General features: G+C 36.9%; 1 protein-coding gene across 2 annotated transcripts in view; it reads left to right on the forward strand.

Moving 5' to 3' along the window:
* LOC150107557 (attractin-like protein 1) overlaps positions 1–17,043 on the forward strand; it is a 355,255-nt gene that overhangs the window by 23,249 nt on the left and 314,963 nt on the right. For both annotated transcript variants that reach the window (XR_016548201.1, XM_090391383.1), the window contains exon 3: positions 14,316–14,447. Coding sequence is in view for 1 of the 2 variants with exons in the window: in XM_090391383.1 (XP_090247509.1) it covers positions 14,316–14,447 (132 nt within the window). In the remaining variant the exon portion in view is untranslated. The remainder of the gene's footprint in view (positions 1–14,315; positions 14,448–17,043) is intronic.

Raw genomic sequence — 17,043 nt, forward strand, 5'->3', positions numbered from 1 at the left:
TAGGCAGTTCGTGAGAGATGAATTACTGTGAATTAGGCATTTCATCTGCTGTGATTGCCTTATTCATCTCATCTACCATTTAAAGACATTCACAATCATCCATGCCTGTGATGAGATTTGAACCATGTCCTAGTAATATAAATTAAAAAAAAAAAAACAGTTAACACATGTAAAAGAAATTAGAATTTAATATAAATTATTATATAGTTCTCTCTCTCTCTCTCTCACACACACACACACACACACACACACACACACACACTGCTTGGAAGGAAGTCAACAAACACTCCCATAGGTAAAATGCATTTTGCCATGTAATAATGAGTCTTGTGTTTAGAGCCAGTGTAACTTAAAAGATTATGATGCTCCCAAGTCACTGCAACTGTGTTCGGGTGAAATGGCTGTGAGTAGAGAACTGACGGAGTTTGAAAGAGGTGTTATGACAGGATGTCATGTTGCAGGCCTATCTGTTTGGCAAATTGTTGACAAATTAGGCCATCCCAGATCAACGATCAGTGATATGATATGGAAATGGAAGTACAAAGAGTCAACTGCAAGTGCTACCCACAGCAGATAACACACCACACTTACTGAATATGACCATAAGGTGCTATGAAGGGTAATATGTAAAAATTGCCATTTGTTGGCTGACACATTGAATGTGAAGTTCTGGGCATCAGCTGGAACATGAATCTCCACAAAAACATTCAGAACCAAGACGTGCAACATAGGTTTTTTTATTATTATTATTATGTAACACCTCCAGGGAGTTTAAAGACTCATTGAGGGAGGACCTACTCTACAACTCTCCATTTCTACCAACCGCAATTACCTTTATCATCTACACTATCTACTGCTGACCACACCACTGGTATTTTCACAATCACAAACATCCATGCCCACAGCAGGATTCGAACCCGTAGCCTTTTGACCGCAGAGCAGATACGCTGACCACTCAGCCAACCAGGCCGGGTTCCATGGTTTTCCAGGTTGTCTTACAGATTTTCATTTCCCAGAACCACAATATGCAATCCCCACATTTTCTGAACCAACATGCAGTGTTGTCTTCAGTGGATATGTCATGATATTCTCGAGAATATCATGACATATCTGGTACCATTTTGGATCCAAGGAATCTTTTTGAGTTCTTTTCAAATGAGGTGCATTAACTGGCCTCTAATAGAAGTTGATTTTTTTTTTTTATCCTACAGTCATGTAAACTGTTTAGAAGAATACACACAATTAGTAGATGTAATTCACTGATCTCATAATGTTCGTTACCTTGTCTATAATTCCAACAGACTGAACTTCATCATGGTGGGATGATCATTACCACTGACATGGATTAGCTGAGTGGATAGCATCTCAAACTCTCTGTGAAGGTCTTTAGGTGGTAAATCATAGTCCTACTCATTTGGAGTCCTGAAGTGTCTTGAAAACAAAAAAGTACTATGCTCTGCTCTGCTCTAAACAGTATTATGTTTAGAGCCAAGGAAGCTGGAATATTTAATCATTAGCTTATCATAAAACCCATAATTCATGACTAAAAGTGTGATAGGTTTATAATCTTTTTAGATGAGATTGACATTAAACAATTTCAGGTTAGTTAATTTGATCATTTCTTTGATATTATCAAAGAAATGCTATGACTATAGCATTATTCACTTACTTAGAAAGTATGTGTGTTCTTTCTTTCTTTATAAGCACATTCTTCTACTTCCCTCATCCTTTTTTTTAAACATAACTCTCCTCACATACTTCAATAATAAGAACATTATTGTTAAGCTAAGATTCAGAAATCCTCACATATGTGGCTTCATTTCTGGTTACTAAGGAAAAGTCACAAATTCTCTTCTATAGAAAAATGCAGTCTTACCTGCCTATTTATTTTTTATAGAAAAAAAAGGGATGAATTTTATGGTCTTTGATGCACTGGATCATTAAGGCTGAATCTTCCTCCCCCACACACACCATACACAACATGATTGTGCAGAGCAGATAGCATGCACAGTCTACTTACAATCCAGAGATGTGTGTGTGTGTTGCTGTCATTATTATTGACAGAATATTGATTGATTATCATTTTCATTATTTTTCCTTTGTTATAAAGATGTCTTTAAGAGACAGTCAAGGAAAAAAAAACATCATTCATGCAAACATTATAACAAAGACTTGAACAGTTATATGAAAATTGTATTGCTTGGAATTTTCATTAGTACTGTTTAATAGTAGCATTTATTTATATCATGCCCATATGAGAAGCTGTTGAACATTTAGCACAGCAATCCCAAATGTGAGCAAATACTTAACAAAGAAAAGAAACCTGTTGATCTGTTTCCTGACAAGCTGGAGTTTGTGGAAACTGCCTATGAGAGTGCAGTTGGATTGATTGACATTAACATTCAATAGGTGGAATTGCACTGCAAAAAATTGATCAAGCTAGGGATTTTAGGGATAATGGGGGAGAGAGATTTGAAGCTCAGAGGACAGAAGGGCAGAATAGTTCATTTTTGGTGTACCATACAAAATGAGAGAACATCATTCTGAGACTAGAAAAGTTGGGAATTTATATAGTGATAACTGTCTTGTGTAGAAGAAGAAGATACCAAAGTTTTTTGGAGCTGTATAGACTATGGATATGAATCCATTTTTGCCAGAAAAGGCTAGAAGTGTTAATCCAAGAACATTAGGGAAATCTGATCTTGCTTAGAAACCCAGGTATTATCAAAGGTAAGGAGGAAGTGAAGTGATTTTGCATTTAAAAATTAAACAGGACCATGTTAAAGTTGAGTTGTCTTCACCCACTGGAGAATGGCCAGATATTAGTATTTTAAGGCAGTGTTTCTCAACCTGTGGTCCACGATGATGGGACAGGTGGTCTGCAGGCAGACTTAATTAAATAAATATATATTTTTTAGTTATCCAAACAAATTAAAATTGAATAAGTAAAAATTATTGAAATCAAATGGAGACTTAAAAAACAACAACAAATAGTGTCAGAATGTTCAAAGGCGGAAGCAACACAACTATATTGTTATTCACTTCACCCCTCTTTTATTACTCGTCATTCTGGCACTACAATAATTTGTAGCAGCAGAATGATGAATAATAAGAGGGGTGAAGTGAACAACAATATAATTTTATTGTTTCTGCCTTCCCTTGTTGTTTTGTCAGATTTGAAGTGAATATTTGTTATCCACATTTCAACCAATTGCTTGTTGTTTATTGATTTTTATTACTGAAGGTTTTCCTTCTCAGTATACTTTCAGAAGTGCTAAATGATACATGAACAAAGTGTGTCATGAGTTAACCCCAGTATTTATATATTTTTCGGAAACATTTTTTAATAATGGAAAAGTGGCTTAGAACTGGGACTTAGAAAAGATGAGCAAATGAAACAGGTGATGCTAACCCTAATTGTTTACACATGTTGAAGAAACAAGCAGTTCAAAGAAAAAATACAGTAGGAAATATAACAGTTCAGTTCTTTGGAATTTGGATTTACTTGGTGTGGAGATGTAAGTGAACAGAAACCTCAATGTGTTTTGTGTTATGAAGTGCTGTTGAACGAGTGCATGACACCTGCGAAACTCCGACATTTAGAAACTAAACTTGTGATGTGAAAAATAAGCAAATTGAAAAAAAAAAAAAAAAAAGCCAATTTCAGCGACACTTAGCGATATGAAATCATGGGATTGATGTAGTTTTGGCCATGAGTTCGATTAATAGCAAGGCACTGGAAGCATCTATCTCTTAAGTTTGTGCATAGCGAAAACAGGGAAACCTTATTCTAGAAAATTTACTACTTCCAGCTATAAGATGTGGTAAAAACTATGTTTGACAACAAGTTACTAAAAGATGTTGATTTGACTCCGCTTTCAAAGACACTGTAGGTCGCAATTAATGATATAGCAGGTGACATAGAATCTCAGTAAATCGAAAGAGTTAAGAAGAACCCTTATTATGCATAACAAATAGACGAGACTACTGATGTTACAGATGATATGCAGTTAATATGCTACATAAGATATGCGCATGATAACAATATTCTGTTTTGTAGAACTTTGTCATCCCAAACAACTGGAGAAGAAATATTTCACACTCTTAATAATTACATAATACATAAAGGGATCCGTTTGGGAAAATGCATGGGCTTTTGTTCGGATGGAGCTCGCATCCTTACAGGCAGGCATAGTTGGGGGTTGTTTCTATGGTCAAAGAAGTGGCTCTCGGATAAGAATCGGGTATATTGTTTATGAAACAATGTATGACAAAGGGAAAGGTTGGCCTCCAAAGGGATGCCACTTGAATTTAAAACTACGCTATACAACGCTGTAAAGCTAGTTAATTTTATTAAGGCTCAAACGTTAAATAACAGGTTATTTTCAGTACTCTGCATTTGAAATTAGCAGTGAATATATACAACTTTTGCTTCATTTTGATGCTAGCTTTTCAGGGGCAAAGTACTGACAAGATTATTTCAATTAAGGCATAAAGTTTTACTGTTTGTAAATGAACATAATTCTAATTTTGCATCACTCCCTGTTCACGAAGCATGGTTATCAACACTTATCTTATCTTTCAGACATTTTTTTTTTAAATTAAATGAACTAAATCTCTCCCTTCAGGGAAATTCTTTAACTGTTCTTGATGCCTACGACAAAATAAAGGCATTTGAGAAAAAAAAAAAAAATGTTGTGCATTAGTTATGTAAAAGACAGATAATTTGCACCTTTTCAAACATTGGAATCCTTTTTAGGGGAAAATGATCTTTTTGTTGATTCTGAGTTTCTGGAAAGGGTTTGTGACCACCTCAAAACTCTGAAACAGAATTTTGAAACATATTTTCCGAATAATTTTTATGAGAAATTTCTGTGGGTTCAAGATCTTTTTCAGGCTAATAGTCACGAGAACGACCTTTCATTATCGTAAAAAGAACAGTTAATTGAGCTTTCGAGTGACAGTGGGATTAAAATGCCATTCTGTTATCTGGTTTGGCTCGATTCTGGACCTCACCTTCAGTGAGAAGTGAATTTCCTGAAGAAGCACTGAAAATTTTCTACAACCTATTTTTGTGAGAAAGGATTTTCATCACTCCTTCAAATAAAAACAAAATACAGAAATCGTCTTAGTGTGCTTGCCAATCTTTGACTGAAGTTGACCAATATTGAGCCAGATCCAGCAACTCTGCAAAGGCCGAGAAGCTGAACCATCTCATTAAAAGTAAGTAGTAACATAATTATATTGTATTATTTATTTGGACTATAGTTTCTGATTATTTTTGTTACTAGTTTTGGAATTAATCCATTTCGAAAATTGGGGATGAAACGAAAGTTACGCAAAGTGACGTCATGGTGAGGCTCAGCTCTGTTGGCGAGGAGGATAGCTGCCTGTGTCCCGTTTAGCGAAGTTTTGCATCTCATACGGTTGCTTGTGGGAGTATGCTGCCGGGCAAACTGAATCCGTCCATGCAGACAACATCCATGCGGTCATGGATTATACAGAAACACACATCACAATGTAACAAATACAAGCAGCACACAGGATGGATATAAATAAAACCACCACACGATTAATGAATCTACCAGATTTACAATGACCACTGTTGTGTCTCTGGATAAAACAGGACGGATATAATTAAATCCCCCATCATAACACGATTAGTACAAATCACATGCTTATGGTATATACGGCATATGGTCGCTGGCGGGAAAATGTGCCCGACCACTAGGGTTGCCACCTGTCCTGAATTTTAAGAAAATTTTCACCATCCCGAATTACACCTAAGCGGGACAACTTATATATTTAAAATACAAATATTATTAAATCACTAATACCGGTACCAATATATTCAATCTTTTAATTTTTTATAAGGTTAGAATTACATATTCAACTTTAGCTTTTTCATTTTATACATTTAGAAGAGAGGAAGACTCATATTCGTTGCCACCAAAAGGTGGCAACCCTACCAACCACGTGGATGGCACTTTGTGACTGATGTCGTGGGTTGGACTGTTTATAGATATCCGGAAGGACCTCACATAACAGGATGCCTTAAATATTTTTGCTGGTCATGGAAAACTCGTCAGGGAAATAAGGCAATTCGCATCGGCTGGAAGTGTGTGTGTGTGTGTGTGTGTGTGTGTGTGTGTGTGTGTGTGTGTGTGTGTGTGTGTGTGGATGGATGGATGGATGGATGGATGGATGGGGGGGGGTGCATTAATGGCTTTGAGATGTTCTGAAATTTTTGAGTATATGCAGAGGATGGTTTGGATAGGAAAAGGGATGTCATCCATGATGGAATCCATGGATGTCAAGTTCGTATTCAGTATTAAACAACATTTTCCCCTCGGCTCACAATGAACTTAGCGAATGGAACAGTTTACATGTCGGGGGTTGAATCAGAGAGTGTGTGAAGATTAAAAGTTGTTCGGGCTATCTTCATGCGTATGGGCAGATGAATTGGGATAACATATAAAATATAAAAGGTGCTGTAGGTAGATGAATGGGGGATGCAAGATAAACGTCGTTGTGGGTGATGAATGAAGGTATCAGTGGGAGGGCGCTGACATTCCCCATTTATTTGCCCATGGTACCAACGGCGCTAAAAAGTTGTTGTGGGATGAGATTAATGAGTGTGAGCATTCACGAAGAATAGGGATAACATATAAAATATAAAAGTTGCTGTGGGCAGATGAATGGGGATTCAGTGGGACGGCGCTGACATTTCCATTCATTTGCCCACAGCAAATTGGAAACTGATACCTTTTATTTGCTTAATAAAAATTAAAACTTTGTTCAGTGATGATACACTTTTAATCGTTTACTTCCAACTTAAAATGTTATAAAAGGCACAGTTTTTCCAGAATTTTGGTAATCCCCCACATACATTTTTTAAAAAACAAATTACATAACTTAGTGGTCCGTAGAATTGTTTTAAGCATTTTACTGGTCTTTGGACTTAGAAAGGTTGAGAAACGCTGTTTTAAGGCATTAATTATGGAAGATCTTGAAGCTTGGAATGCTTGAGCATGAAACCCAAACAGTCACATTATGCTTTGTATCCATGTTATTTTGGTTGTATCCAAATGTTATATGATTTCAATGGGCAATTTGCATACACTGAATTAATGACGTTTAAACACATCAAACTCAGCAAAGATAGTTAAAAAATAAAGGAGGAATGAAAATGGAGTGTAATTTCAAATTTCAACGGGAGCCTTGTTTAACCGGGGTGTTGCCTGTTTAAACAAGGCCCCCCGTTGTTTTCACCAGGGAACCAGGGCAAACAGCGAAAAGTCAGCTACTAGAACAAATCTGAAAACAAACCCCAACTCAACATCACCAGAGTTAGAGATCGGTACTATCAACATAAGAAGCCTGAATGGCAAAGAAATGGAGCTAGCTGAGGAATTAGATAAGTACCAGATCGACATAACAGGGGTGACTGAAACAAAAAAGACCAAAACTGGTGAGATCTTTCTCAGCAATAAATACAAAATGTTATATTCAGGCAATGACAATCAAGGAAAAGAAGGAGTAGCCATAGTATTCAACACAAAATACAAGGCTAATCTTCTTGAATGGCAGTCAGTCTCAAGTAGAGTAATGTGGGCAAATATGAGAATGGGGAACTGGACAATGAGACTTATTTGTGCCTATGGTCCCACCGAAGGTTGTACTAAGGTAGAAGTGGAGGAATTTTTTGAGGCTTTAGAAAAAGCAACTGACACAATGAAAAAGGAAAAGTTGGTCCTTGTTGGGGATCTAAATAGCAGAGTAGGAAATGATTGTGAGACATACAAAAATATTTTGGGAAAATTTGGAGAAAAGAGCAAAGCTAATAATAATGGCAAATATCTGTTAGATTTCTGCTCAGAACATGGACTGGTTATTACTAACACCATGTTCCAACATAAAAATGTGCACAAATTCACATGGAGAGAAGAGGCAAGGAATAAGAAAAGTCTCATAGACTATGTTATTGTTGATAGTGATGTTTTCTCCCTGGTGCAGGACACCAGAGTGTACAGAGGATTTGAAATTGGAAGTGATCACTATTTAGTCTTGAGCAGGATAAAATTGAATTTCATATTGAAAAGAATAACATGTAAGAAAGTTTTAAAGTGAATAAAAGTTGAGCAGCTCTCAGATGTGAACTGTAGACTAAAATACACAAAGATTATTGAAGAAAAAATGAAAGAGTTTGAGAACAGGAATCAAACCTTGGAGATTCAATGGCAAACTCTGAAGAAAACATCGATTGATTCTGCCAGAGAGGCATGTGGTGAGGTTGTCTGCAAGGATAAAAAAATCAGAACTCCCTGGTGGACACAGGAAGTTAAAGAGGCAGTGAAGGAAAAGAAGAAAGCATATCAAAAGTTCCTGTCAAATAAGTCAGCTTGTGCTCTTAGAGAATACAGAGACAAATGCAAGAATGCTAAACACTGTGTAAAACTAGCTAAACAAAAGTCATGGGAGGACTTTGGCAAGAATATAGAAAATAAATATCAAGAAGGTGGCAAAATATTCTTGAGGCTGTTGAAGAAGCTTAGGAATGGAGGAAAGAGTGCTGTAAAAGGAGTTCGAAATGATAAAGGTGACACGAAAACTGGAGAAAAAGATATCCTTGAAGTATGGAGTAATTACTTTGAAAAACTCCTAAATGAAACAAGCAGTGATGACAACACAGTGGTAAAAAACACTGACCAGGCATGCAGTCAGGAAACCATATCCATACTTGAAGTAGAAAAAGCCATCAAAGTCTTGAAATGTGGAAAGGCAGCAGGAGTAGATGATATTCGACCAGAAATGCTGAAGTATGGTGGTATAAGAGTCTTACAGTGGCTGCACTGCATAGTTCAGAAAGCCTGGACAGAGGGACGAATTCCCGATGATTGGAGTAGAGCTCTCATAGTATCCATATATAAAAAGGGAAATAAAACTGAATGTGAGAATTACAGAGGTATTTCTCTACTGAGTGTTCCTGGCAAGATCTATGCAAGTATACTTGGTGAAGAACAAGCAGGATTCAGGCGAAATAGAGGCTGTCAGGATCAGATCTTCACTTTACGACAAATAGTTGAGAAAGCATGGGAATATAACAGAGATCTGTATTTAAGTTTTGTCGATTTGGAAAAGGCATATGACAAGGTGCCAAGAGAGAAGCTATTCAAATACGCTACAGTTATATGGTGTCAATGGGGCATTATATCAAGCAATACTTAGTCTTTATTTGAGTTGTAAGTTAGCAGTTAGAATTGAAGGAAGTACAGGAAGATGGTTTAATGTTAAATCTGGTGTGAGACAAGGATGTACATTATCCCCTCTGTTATTCATTATCTATATGGATCACATTATGAAGGAAAGTGGTATTAAACATGATATCAGAATTGGAAATGTTATTGTCAGCTCTTTGCTTTATGCGGATGATGTTATATTTCTAAATAAATCCGCTACAAGTCTGAAGGATTCTCTGACTAAATTGAATAACTGTTGTAATAGATATGGGTATGAAGGTCAGCAGTAAAAAGACAATGAAAATAGGTAGAATCATTGAAAATGTCAACTGTGTTGTGAATGGAGAACCTGTGGAACAAGTAAAACATTTCAGCTACTTAGGCACGATTTTTTTAGTGAAGATGGTAAATTAAATATGGAAATAGACAACAGAATCAACAAAGCTGTATGGTATGAAGTCAGTTGAATAAATTCATATGGAATAAGAGAGAAATTAGTCGGAACACTAAATTAGCTGTATACAAGACAGTGTTCAAACCAGTTTTAACTTATGGATCTGAGAGCTGGGTCAGAAGTAAAACACTTGACCAATGACTAGAGACCGCAGATATGAGAGTCCTGAGAAAGATTAGAGGCATGAACAGATGGCATCAATGGCAGTATCATATTAAAAACGAGGATATTAGGAAAGAACTTGACATTGTCAACATCCAGGAATGCGCTAATCTCAGGTGGTATGGTCACTTAAACAGAATGGGTGAAGAAAGATTAGCAAAACAAGTGTTCTCTGCCAGGTTGGCAGCAAAACGACCCAGAGGAAGACCAAGATATAGGTGGATGGATACGGTACAAAGTGCCTTAGACGATAGAAATATAAGATCTGATAATGTTGGAGTCTTGACAAGTAACAGACTGATTTGGAGGAAAATTGTAGATAGGAAGTTAGTAATGATGTAATTTTTTTCATGTAGTACTATCATATCCTGTACACCCCTTGACGGTACATGGCAGGAATTTGATGATGATGATGTCAAAATCCCAACTAAATGGTTTGCCCAAAATTGATTCAACCCCTTGTAAGACCTATAAAGTGATAAGATGGAGTGTCCAACTTAACATATTTGGGAAACGTTTAGTCTTAATGCTTTCCCCATCATTAGACACTTAGTTACTTTAAAAATTTCAGACAGAATTAAAGATTTCTTGCTTTAAAAATCTTGATCATCACAATAAGTTTTAATATTGCATTTGACATAGGATCTAAGATATACTAAATGAGAACCACTGTACCGTACTAAGTATATCTTAGGTGTTATCTAAATATAATTCTTTTTTTCTTACTAGCCAGCTTGACTGCTCTTTTCACATTCACTGTTTATATTAGCTGCTTCTTTTGCAAGGGAAAAACATAAGCGGATTGAAGGAATCATTGGAATCTACTCCCCCCCCCCTCCTTGTTTACCTTTTTGTGGTGAATATCAATAAAATGTTTTAGTTACATTGCAAACCCATTTATCTGGTTATCCTATATGGATGTGTTCTCCATCGTATGACATGGCCACAATGCTTTAATGCTTTTTGCACATTTAAATAGTCATAACCTGACTTTCTAACAATTAACATGTGAATAATAACAGTCTGTTTCTCTTCCATTACATAAAATTACTAATGGTTTAATTTTACAGAAAATCTATCTGCATGAATAGATGGGTGGTAAGTAAATCCATGTTCAGTTACCTGCAGTACATTACATCATAATTAAAAGATTTGTGAATTGGGTCAGAAAACTCTGGGCTGTTCACATCTCCATCACCATATTCACGTCACTTTCTTATTCAAACACTGCTCCAAAATTTTACTAATTCTGGATCCCCCCAGTATTGCACATCTGCGAATTCAAATATCTCATAACCCTCTCCACTTTCCCAATACCAAAACTTAATATTATTAAACCTGTTCTCCATCCAGATATACCATACAGATTACCTCTCCTCTTACTCAGATCACAATATTAACAAGTTTCCTCTCATAGAACACCTTCCTTCCACTGCTTCCAACCTTGGTCAGACTACTGCTTCTGTTTTTCTGGCCCAAACCCCTGCTCTGAGTGAGTCACAGAAATTATCCTCACTAGCCTGAAGGCCTTCATTTCCCATTTGATCCAAAATTTCCTTCCACATACCAAACCATGATTTAATTAAACTAGTTTGTACCAAAGTAGTTTGCAAAAAAAAAATCGGCATCATATCTCAAATGGTCTCCAACAGGAATCCCAGTTTTATACTCGGTCTATGCTGAAGCATGTCATAAATGCAAAACAGCCATCAAAAATTGAAATCTGACTTCATAAAGGCCAACAACAGAAAATTTGCTGCCTGTCCAAATGGAAAGCATGCCTCCTAGCCCCTTGCAAAATCTATTGAATGTAATTTCTGCTTGCTTGCATTTCCATCTCTCTCTCATCCAAATCTGCCATTACCAGTAAACCAACAAAACATCCAGATAGTACTACTGTTACAACACCTAAAGATTAAGCTGATCTGCTGACATCAGTTTTTCCCCCCTTCAACTCTTGCATTGATGGTCAATGCAAATCACCTCCTGCCTTACCAGAAATAGCATTTCCTGAGTTTTTTAACAAAAAGACATAAGAAAAGAATATTAAATAATTATAAAGAATAATATAGCCCTTCAAATCTACCCAAACCTGTCTTGCTTTTTTCTCGCAAAAGGGATCTTGGCTCACTTACTCATATCCTCATCCTCATCCTGTCTAAGAGATCACAGATCTCTTAGACAGGATGAGATCTCACTTCTTAGACTAACATTTACTTTCGTCCCTTCTCCTGGTATAAACACATCACATCAATAACTTTGTCAAGCTCTAAAAAAATAAGTATTCTTTCCTGTTCCTTCTACTAATTTTCACCCATCTAACTGAACATGTGAATACTAAATTCCATATTGCTTGTTTTTAGAATATTGTTCACATGTTTGTGGTGGTGCTTCCAAAACATCCTTAAAAATTCTTGATACTGTCAACAGGAGAGTGATATAACTGATAATGATCCCCCCTCCCAACACTCCCTCATTGACTCGTTTCAGCTTTGTCTTTTGTTCTTCTGTCTATAAGTACTTCCATGACTATTGCTCCACTGAACTTGCAGCCATCATTGTGCTTATTAAAACAGGAGCAGTAGCTGTCCTTTTCAGTCCAAATTCAAGCACACCAATCCTGCTTCTCCTCTTTCTCATTTATTTCATCTACCTCTGTTTTCTGGAACAACACTTCCTCATGAAATACTTTCCCAACAACTACAACTTCCAACTCTTCAAGAAAACAAGAGATTTCTTCTTCTATAACCTTCACCTGTACCCTCCCATGTATGGTAGTGATGTGCTATGCATGGGAGGCGCATCAATTGTATTGCATGTGTGCACGCACGCACACACACACACATGCACGCTGTTGACAAAAGTATTTATACACCTAGTTGTGGTCAAAAAATGTGTTTTAATTACATTTTCAGTAACGAGTGGGAACACGTTTGGCCTGAATGACATTAACTACTATTCGGGGCATACTTTAATCTATTTCTATGTTGCAGCAGGAATATTCTTCCATTTTCTTCATGCAAAGCTACCTCCATTGCTGATGAGCACTGTGGTCTGGAGCAAATTCGGCATTTTAATTTGTCCCAAAGATGTTCGATGGGGTTGAGATCTGAACTCTGAGCTGGCCTGTTCGACACTTCAAGGTTGTTTTGTGGCAACCAGTCTCAGACATGCAGTGTACTATGGCATGGTGCATTGTTGCACTGAAGCATGCAAGACAAAAAGTACTGCCAAATTACTTCCACAGCATCGGAAGCATGAAGTTGTCCAGGAAGCCATCAAATGTCATGGCTTCTGCACATCCACTAATGGATCAAGCCCTATCCAACTGAAACCCTCCATACCATTACTGAGTTTTCACCAAACTTGACAGTTGGAATGATGTTGCTGGAACCATTCTCTGAGTAATCTCCAGATCCAAACATGACCATGAGAGTGAAACATATGGAAGTGTGATACATTGCTCTACAGAACTCTTTCCCAATCATCTGTGGTCTGGGAAAGGTGTGAAAGACACTAATCCAAATGTCCTTTGGTTGTGAGGGTGATGTATAGCTTTTTTGCAGCAGCTCTTCTGTCCTTTGATGTCCCTGCAGCATTTTCCATGTTGACTGCGAGATCTGCTGATGATGATCTGCGGGATGCTTGAACATTCTGAGACAGCTCGTCGAACTTGGTTAGTGAATGTCGGTGACTTCCCAGGGCATTTTTCCTGCTGTGGTAACATCATCAACTTTCCATCTATGAATGATATAAGCAACGATGGATTTTAGTATACTGAAATGACTAGCAATGTCATGCACAGAAAGACTACTGATGTGACACCCAACTACCATCCTTCATTGGAAGTCTGTCAGTTCAGCTGAATGTGGCATCTTGACATTGAGTACAGTGCAAAACATGCAGGACATCTCACCTTTTATTACCAGACTTACACAGCCCCCCCCCCCCCCTTCTGAATATTTACATGTGGTAGGATCTGAAATTTGCATGGCATGTAAGGTTTCCAAATACTTTTGTCAACATAGTGTGTGTATGTACATAAAGTATACATCAGGGATCTTGTTAGTTGGATTTTTTTATGTTTTAACTGGAATTTTCTACTGCTGAATGTGAAAAAGTGACCATTCCAGTTTGCCACTTTAATTCTGTCCTCCCTCCTGAAATGCACCTCCTGTTATTCATATTTTATTTAGTTGTTGATTGTGCATTCTGTACTAAACCTGCTCTTTATTGCCCCCTCCAAGGGAACTATGATCTGTAGATTAGAGACCAGTGTTACCAACCCCTTACTATTCATTTTCTAGCTAGATTTGAAAGTTGAACTGATGTGTGTTCAGTATTTTATTTTATTTTTAAGATAATCTTACCTCTAATCAGTTAACACTCTTGGCAGGCATTTCTAAACCATCACCAGATGGATGCACATATCTTATTTTCTTTTTTTGTCTTATTTTTAGTGGCATTGTTGCACAAAGTGGAAAACAAAAGGATGAGCAGTTATCAGAAATTGTGACAAAATCAGGAAATGCATATTTGTATTTCTATAGTGATGCAGCATATAATATGAGTGGTTTCAATATAACTTTCAGGTAAGACAAAAATGCTCTCTCTCTCTCTTTCTCTGTAAAGCTTAAAATATATATTTACAGATATTGCTGTTTTACATGGAGTTGTATTTATCTGTTACTTATATTATGTAATTAAAATTTTGTATTTTGTAAAAATAGGATCTGTTATTTCAACCTTAAAAGCTTCCTCTTGATGATTAAACTGTTTAGAAGAAAAGTAAAATATCAACTTTTCATGATTATAGTGATATTATCTTCACTCATACTTTTCAAATTGGATACATGTGCCAGCAGGTATGCTGTGCATTGCTTCATTGATTCTTCCTACTGTATGTGGGCAAGTTCATTTTGGATGACATTGGAAGCTTTGATTACACAGGCCTGCAATGGAAAAGTTGTCTGAAAAGTAATAATTGATTCTTATAGATTTTTAGGTGCTGAGTTCAGAAAAAATAGTAAAAAAATTCCATCACCCACCAATTTTACCCAATTTCTAATTTTACCATTTTTATTAGTAGTAGTATTTGGATTTAAATTCAGCACATTGGTATTTTATTCTCCTTTATTTACAGCTAATTAGTTGTATAAGTGCTTTTTTGAAGTGCCTTTTTATGGTAAATAAAGAAATTTCCACGAAACTTCTCATTCTTAAGATAGGAGAGGGAGGGAAGGAGGAATGCAGATAAAAGTACAGGTGGCTACTTTGAATCTGATTCGCCGAGATAACGGATGACTTTCCTGTTGTCACAGACATATTTTCTTGTGATTCTTTGGTTGAACTTTAGTCATTGACTACTAAGGTTATCATATTTCTGAAAGGTGGCATATTTTCTAAGTCAGTGTGAAGATTTAATTTAATGTGTTTGTGGTTTTTTTAATGTTTTACTTGGTGTCATGTAATAGTGTTGATGTCATTCGTTAAAATTCGTTTAACTGTGTTTTAAGTGGTGTTTGTAATGGCTTCAAGAAGTTGCAAAAATTCACCTAACATTTTCTTCTACACATGCGAGGAGTTAGTGGTAAAAAAACAACGAAGAAACATTATAGATTTCAAAAAAGTGTACTATGCGTATTTTGGGATGAAACTTGGTGACTTAGATAAGCCATGGGCACCGCATATAGTATGATTTGTTTGTGTAGAAGAACTTAGAAGGTGGTCGAAGGGAGAACAAAAATCTTTCCGTTCGGAATTCCCATGGTAAGGGTGGGAACCCCACAACCATACCGATGACTGTTACTTCTGTTCTTTGAATGTTTGAGGTTTTAATGTGAAAAATAAAAAAGTCATTTCCTATCCTAATTTACCATTTGCAATACGCCCAGCAGAACATGGTCCTGAAATGCTTGTGGCAACACCTCCACAAATTTTAGAACCACTCAGCAGTGATTCAGATGAAGAAGTTGAAGATTTCAATGATGACAAATACAAAGATATTGGCCCACCTGAATTTTTTTCACAGACCGATTTAAACGACTTGTCTGCACAGTTAGCCGAGTGGTTACACACTCCTCAACCATATGCCTGGGAAAGGAATGTCCTGTGTTTGATTCTCGTTGCTGATGTGAGGAGTTAAGGATCTTTCTCAGACAGCCAAATTAGAAGGTCTTGGACATGGACTGCAGGGTTTTTCTTCCCAGTTTATCTGGGGTTTTTTCTCCCGCAAAGCAGGCAAACCAGTCTTAAGAACCCAATGCTCACAGACAATTACACATGTTTGAGCGTGGGTATCCCACCTCGTAGTGAGTTATCATACCCAAAAATGGGAGGCTAAGGCCCTACATGGGGTTGTAATGCCAAAGAAGAAGAAGATTTAAACGACTTGGTCAGAGATTTTGGTCTTCCTAAGGCATCTGCAGAACTGTGGGCTCGAGACTAAGCGAAAAGAATTTGTTAGCCCTTGGCACTTCTTTCTCATGGTTTTGACATAGCAAAAGAGATTTTCTTCCTTACTTTTCAGAGGAAAGCGATTTAGTTTACTGTAGCGATATTCCCAGCCTGATAAGCAAATTCAGCATAAAATATGAAGTCGTCGATTGGAGGTTGTTTATCAATTCCTCAAAAAGAAGCCTCAAAGCTGTGCTCCATAATTACAATAAGTATGCCTCAGTACCAGTAGCCATTCTGTGCATTTGAAAGAATGATACGAAAATTTAGCCCTCATTCTCAGCAAGCCTAATTTCAATGATCATAGATGGATAGTTTGCGGTGATCTTAAAGTCATATCTGTGATTTTGGGACAACAAAGAGGATACACCAAATACCCGTGCTTTTTGTGCAAGTGGGACAGCTGAGATCGAGAGCAACATTGGATCAAGAAGGAATGGCCAGAAAGAGTCACATTAGAATCTGGAAGGAAAAATGTATTACACGAAACTTTGGTTGCTTGAGAAAAAATCCTTTTACCCCGCTTCACATAAAGCTGAGACTGATGAAGCAATTTGTGAAGGCTTTGTCGAAAGAAGGAGAGTGTTTTAAATACATCTGTGCAAAATTTCCTGGATTATCTACAGCAAAATTGAAAAAAGATATTTTTATCGGTCTGGACATCAGGAAAGAAACTTATGAAGGATAAATTGTTTGAAGAAAAAATGGCAACTGTTGAAAAAGATGCATGGA

The sequence above is a fragment of the Typopeltis vanoorti genome, chromosome 4 (genome assembly GCF_054136105.1).
Source record: "Typopeltis vanoorti isolate ZY-2024b chromosome 4, IOZ_Tvanoo_1.0, whole genome shotgun sequence".
NCBI lineage: Eukaryota > Metazoa > Arthropoda > Arachnida > Uropygi > Thelyphonidae > Typopeltis > Typopeltis vanoorti.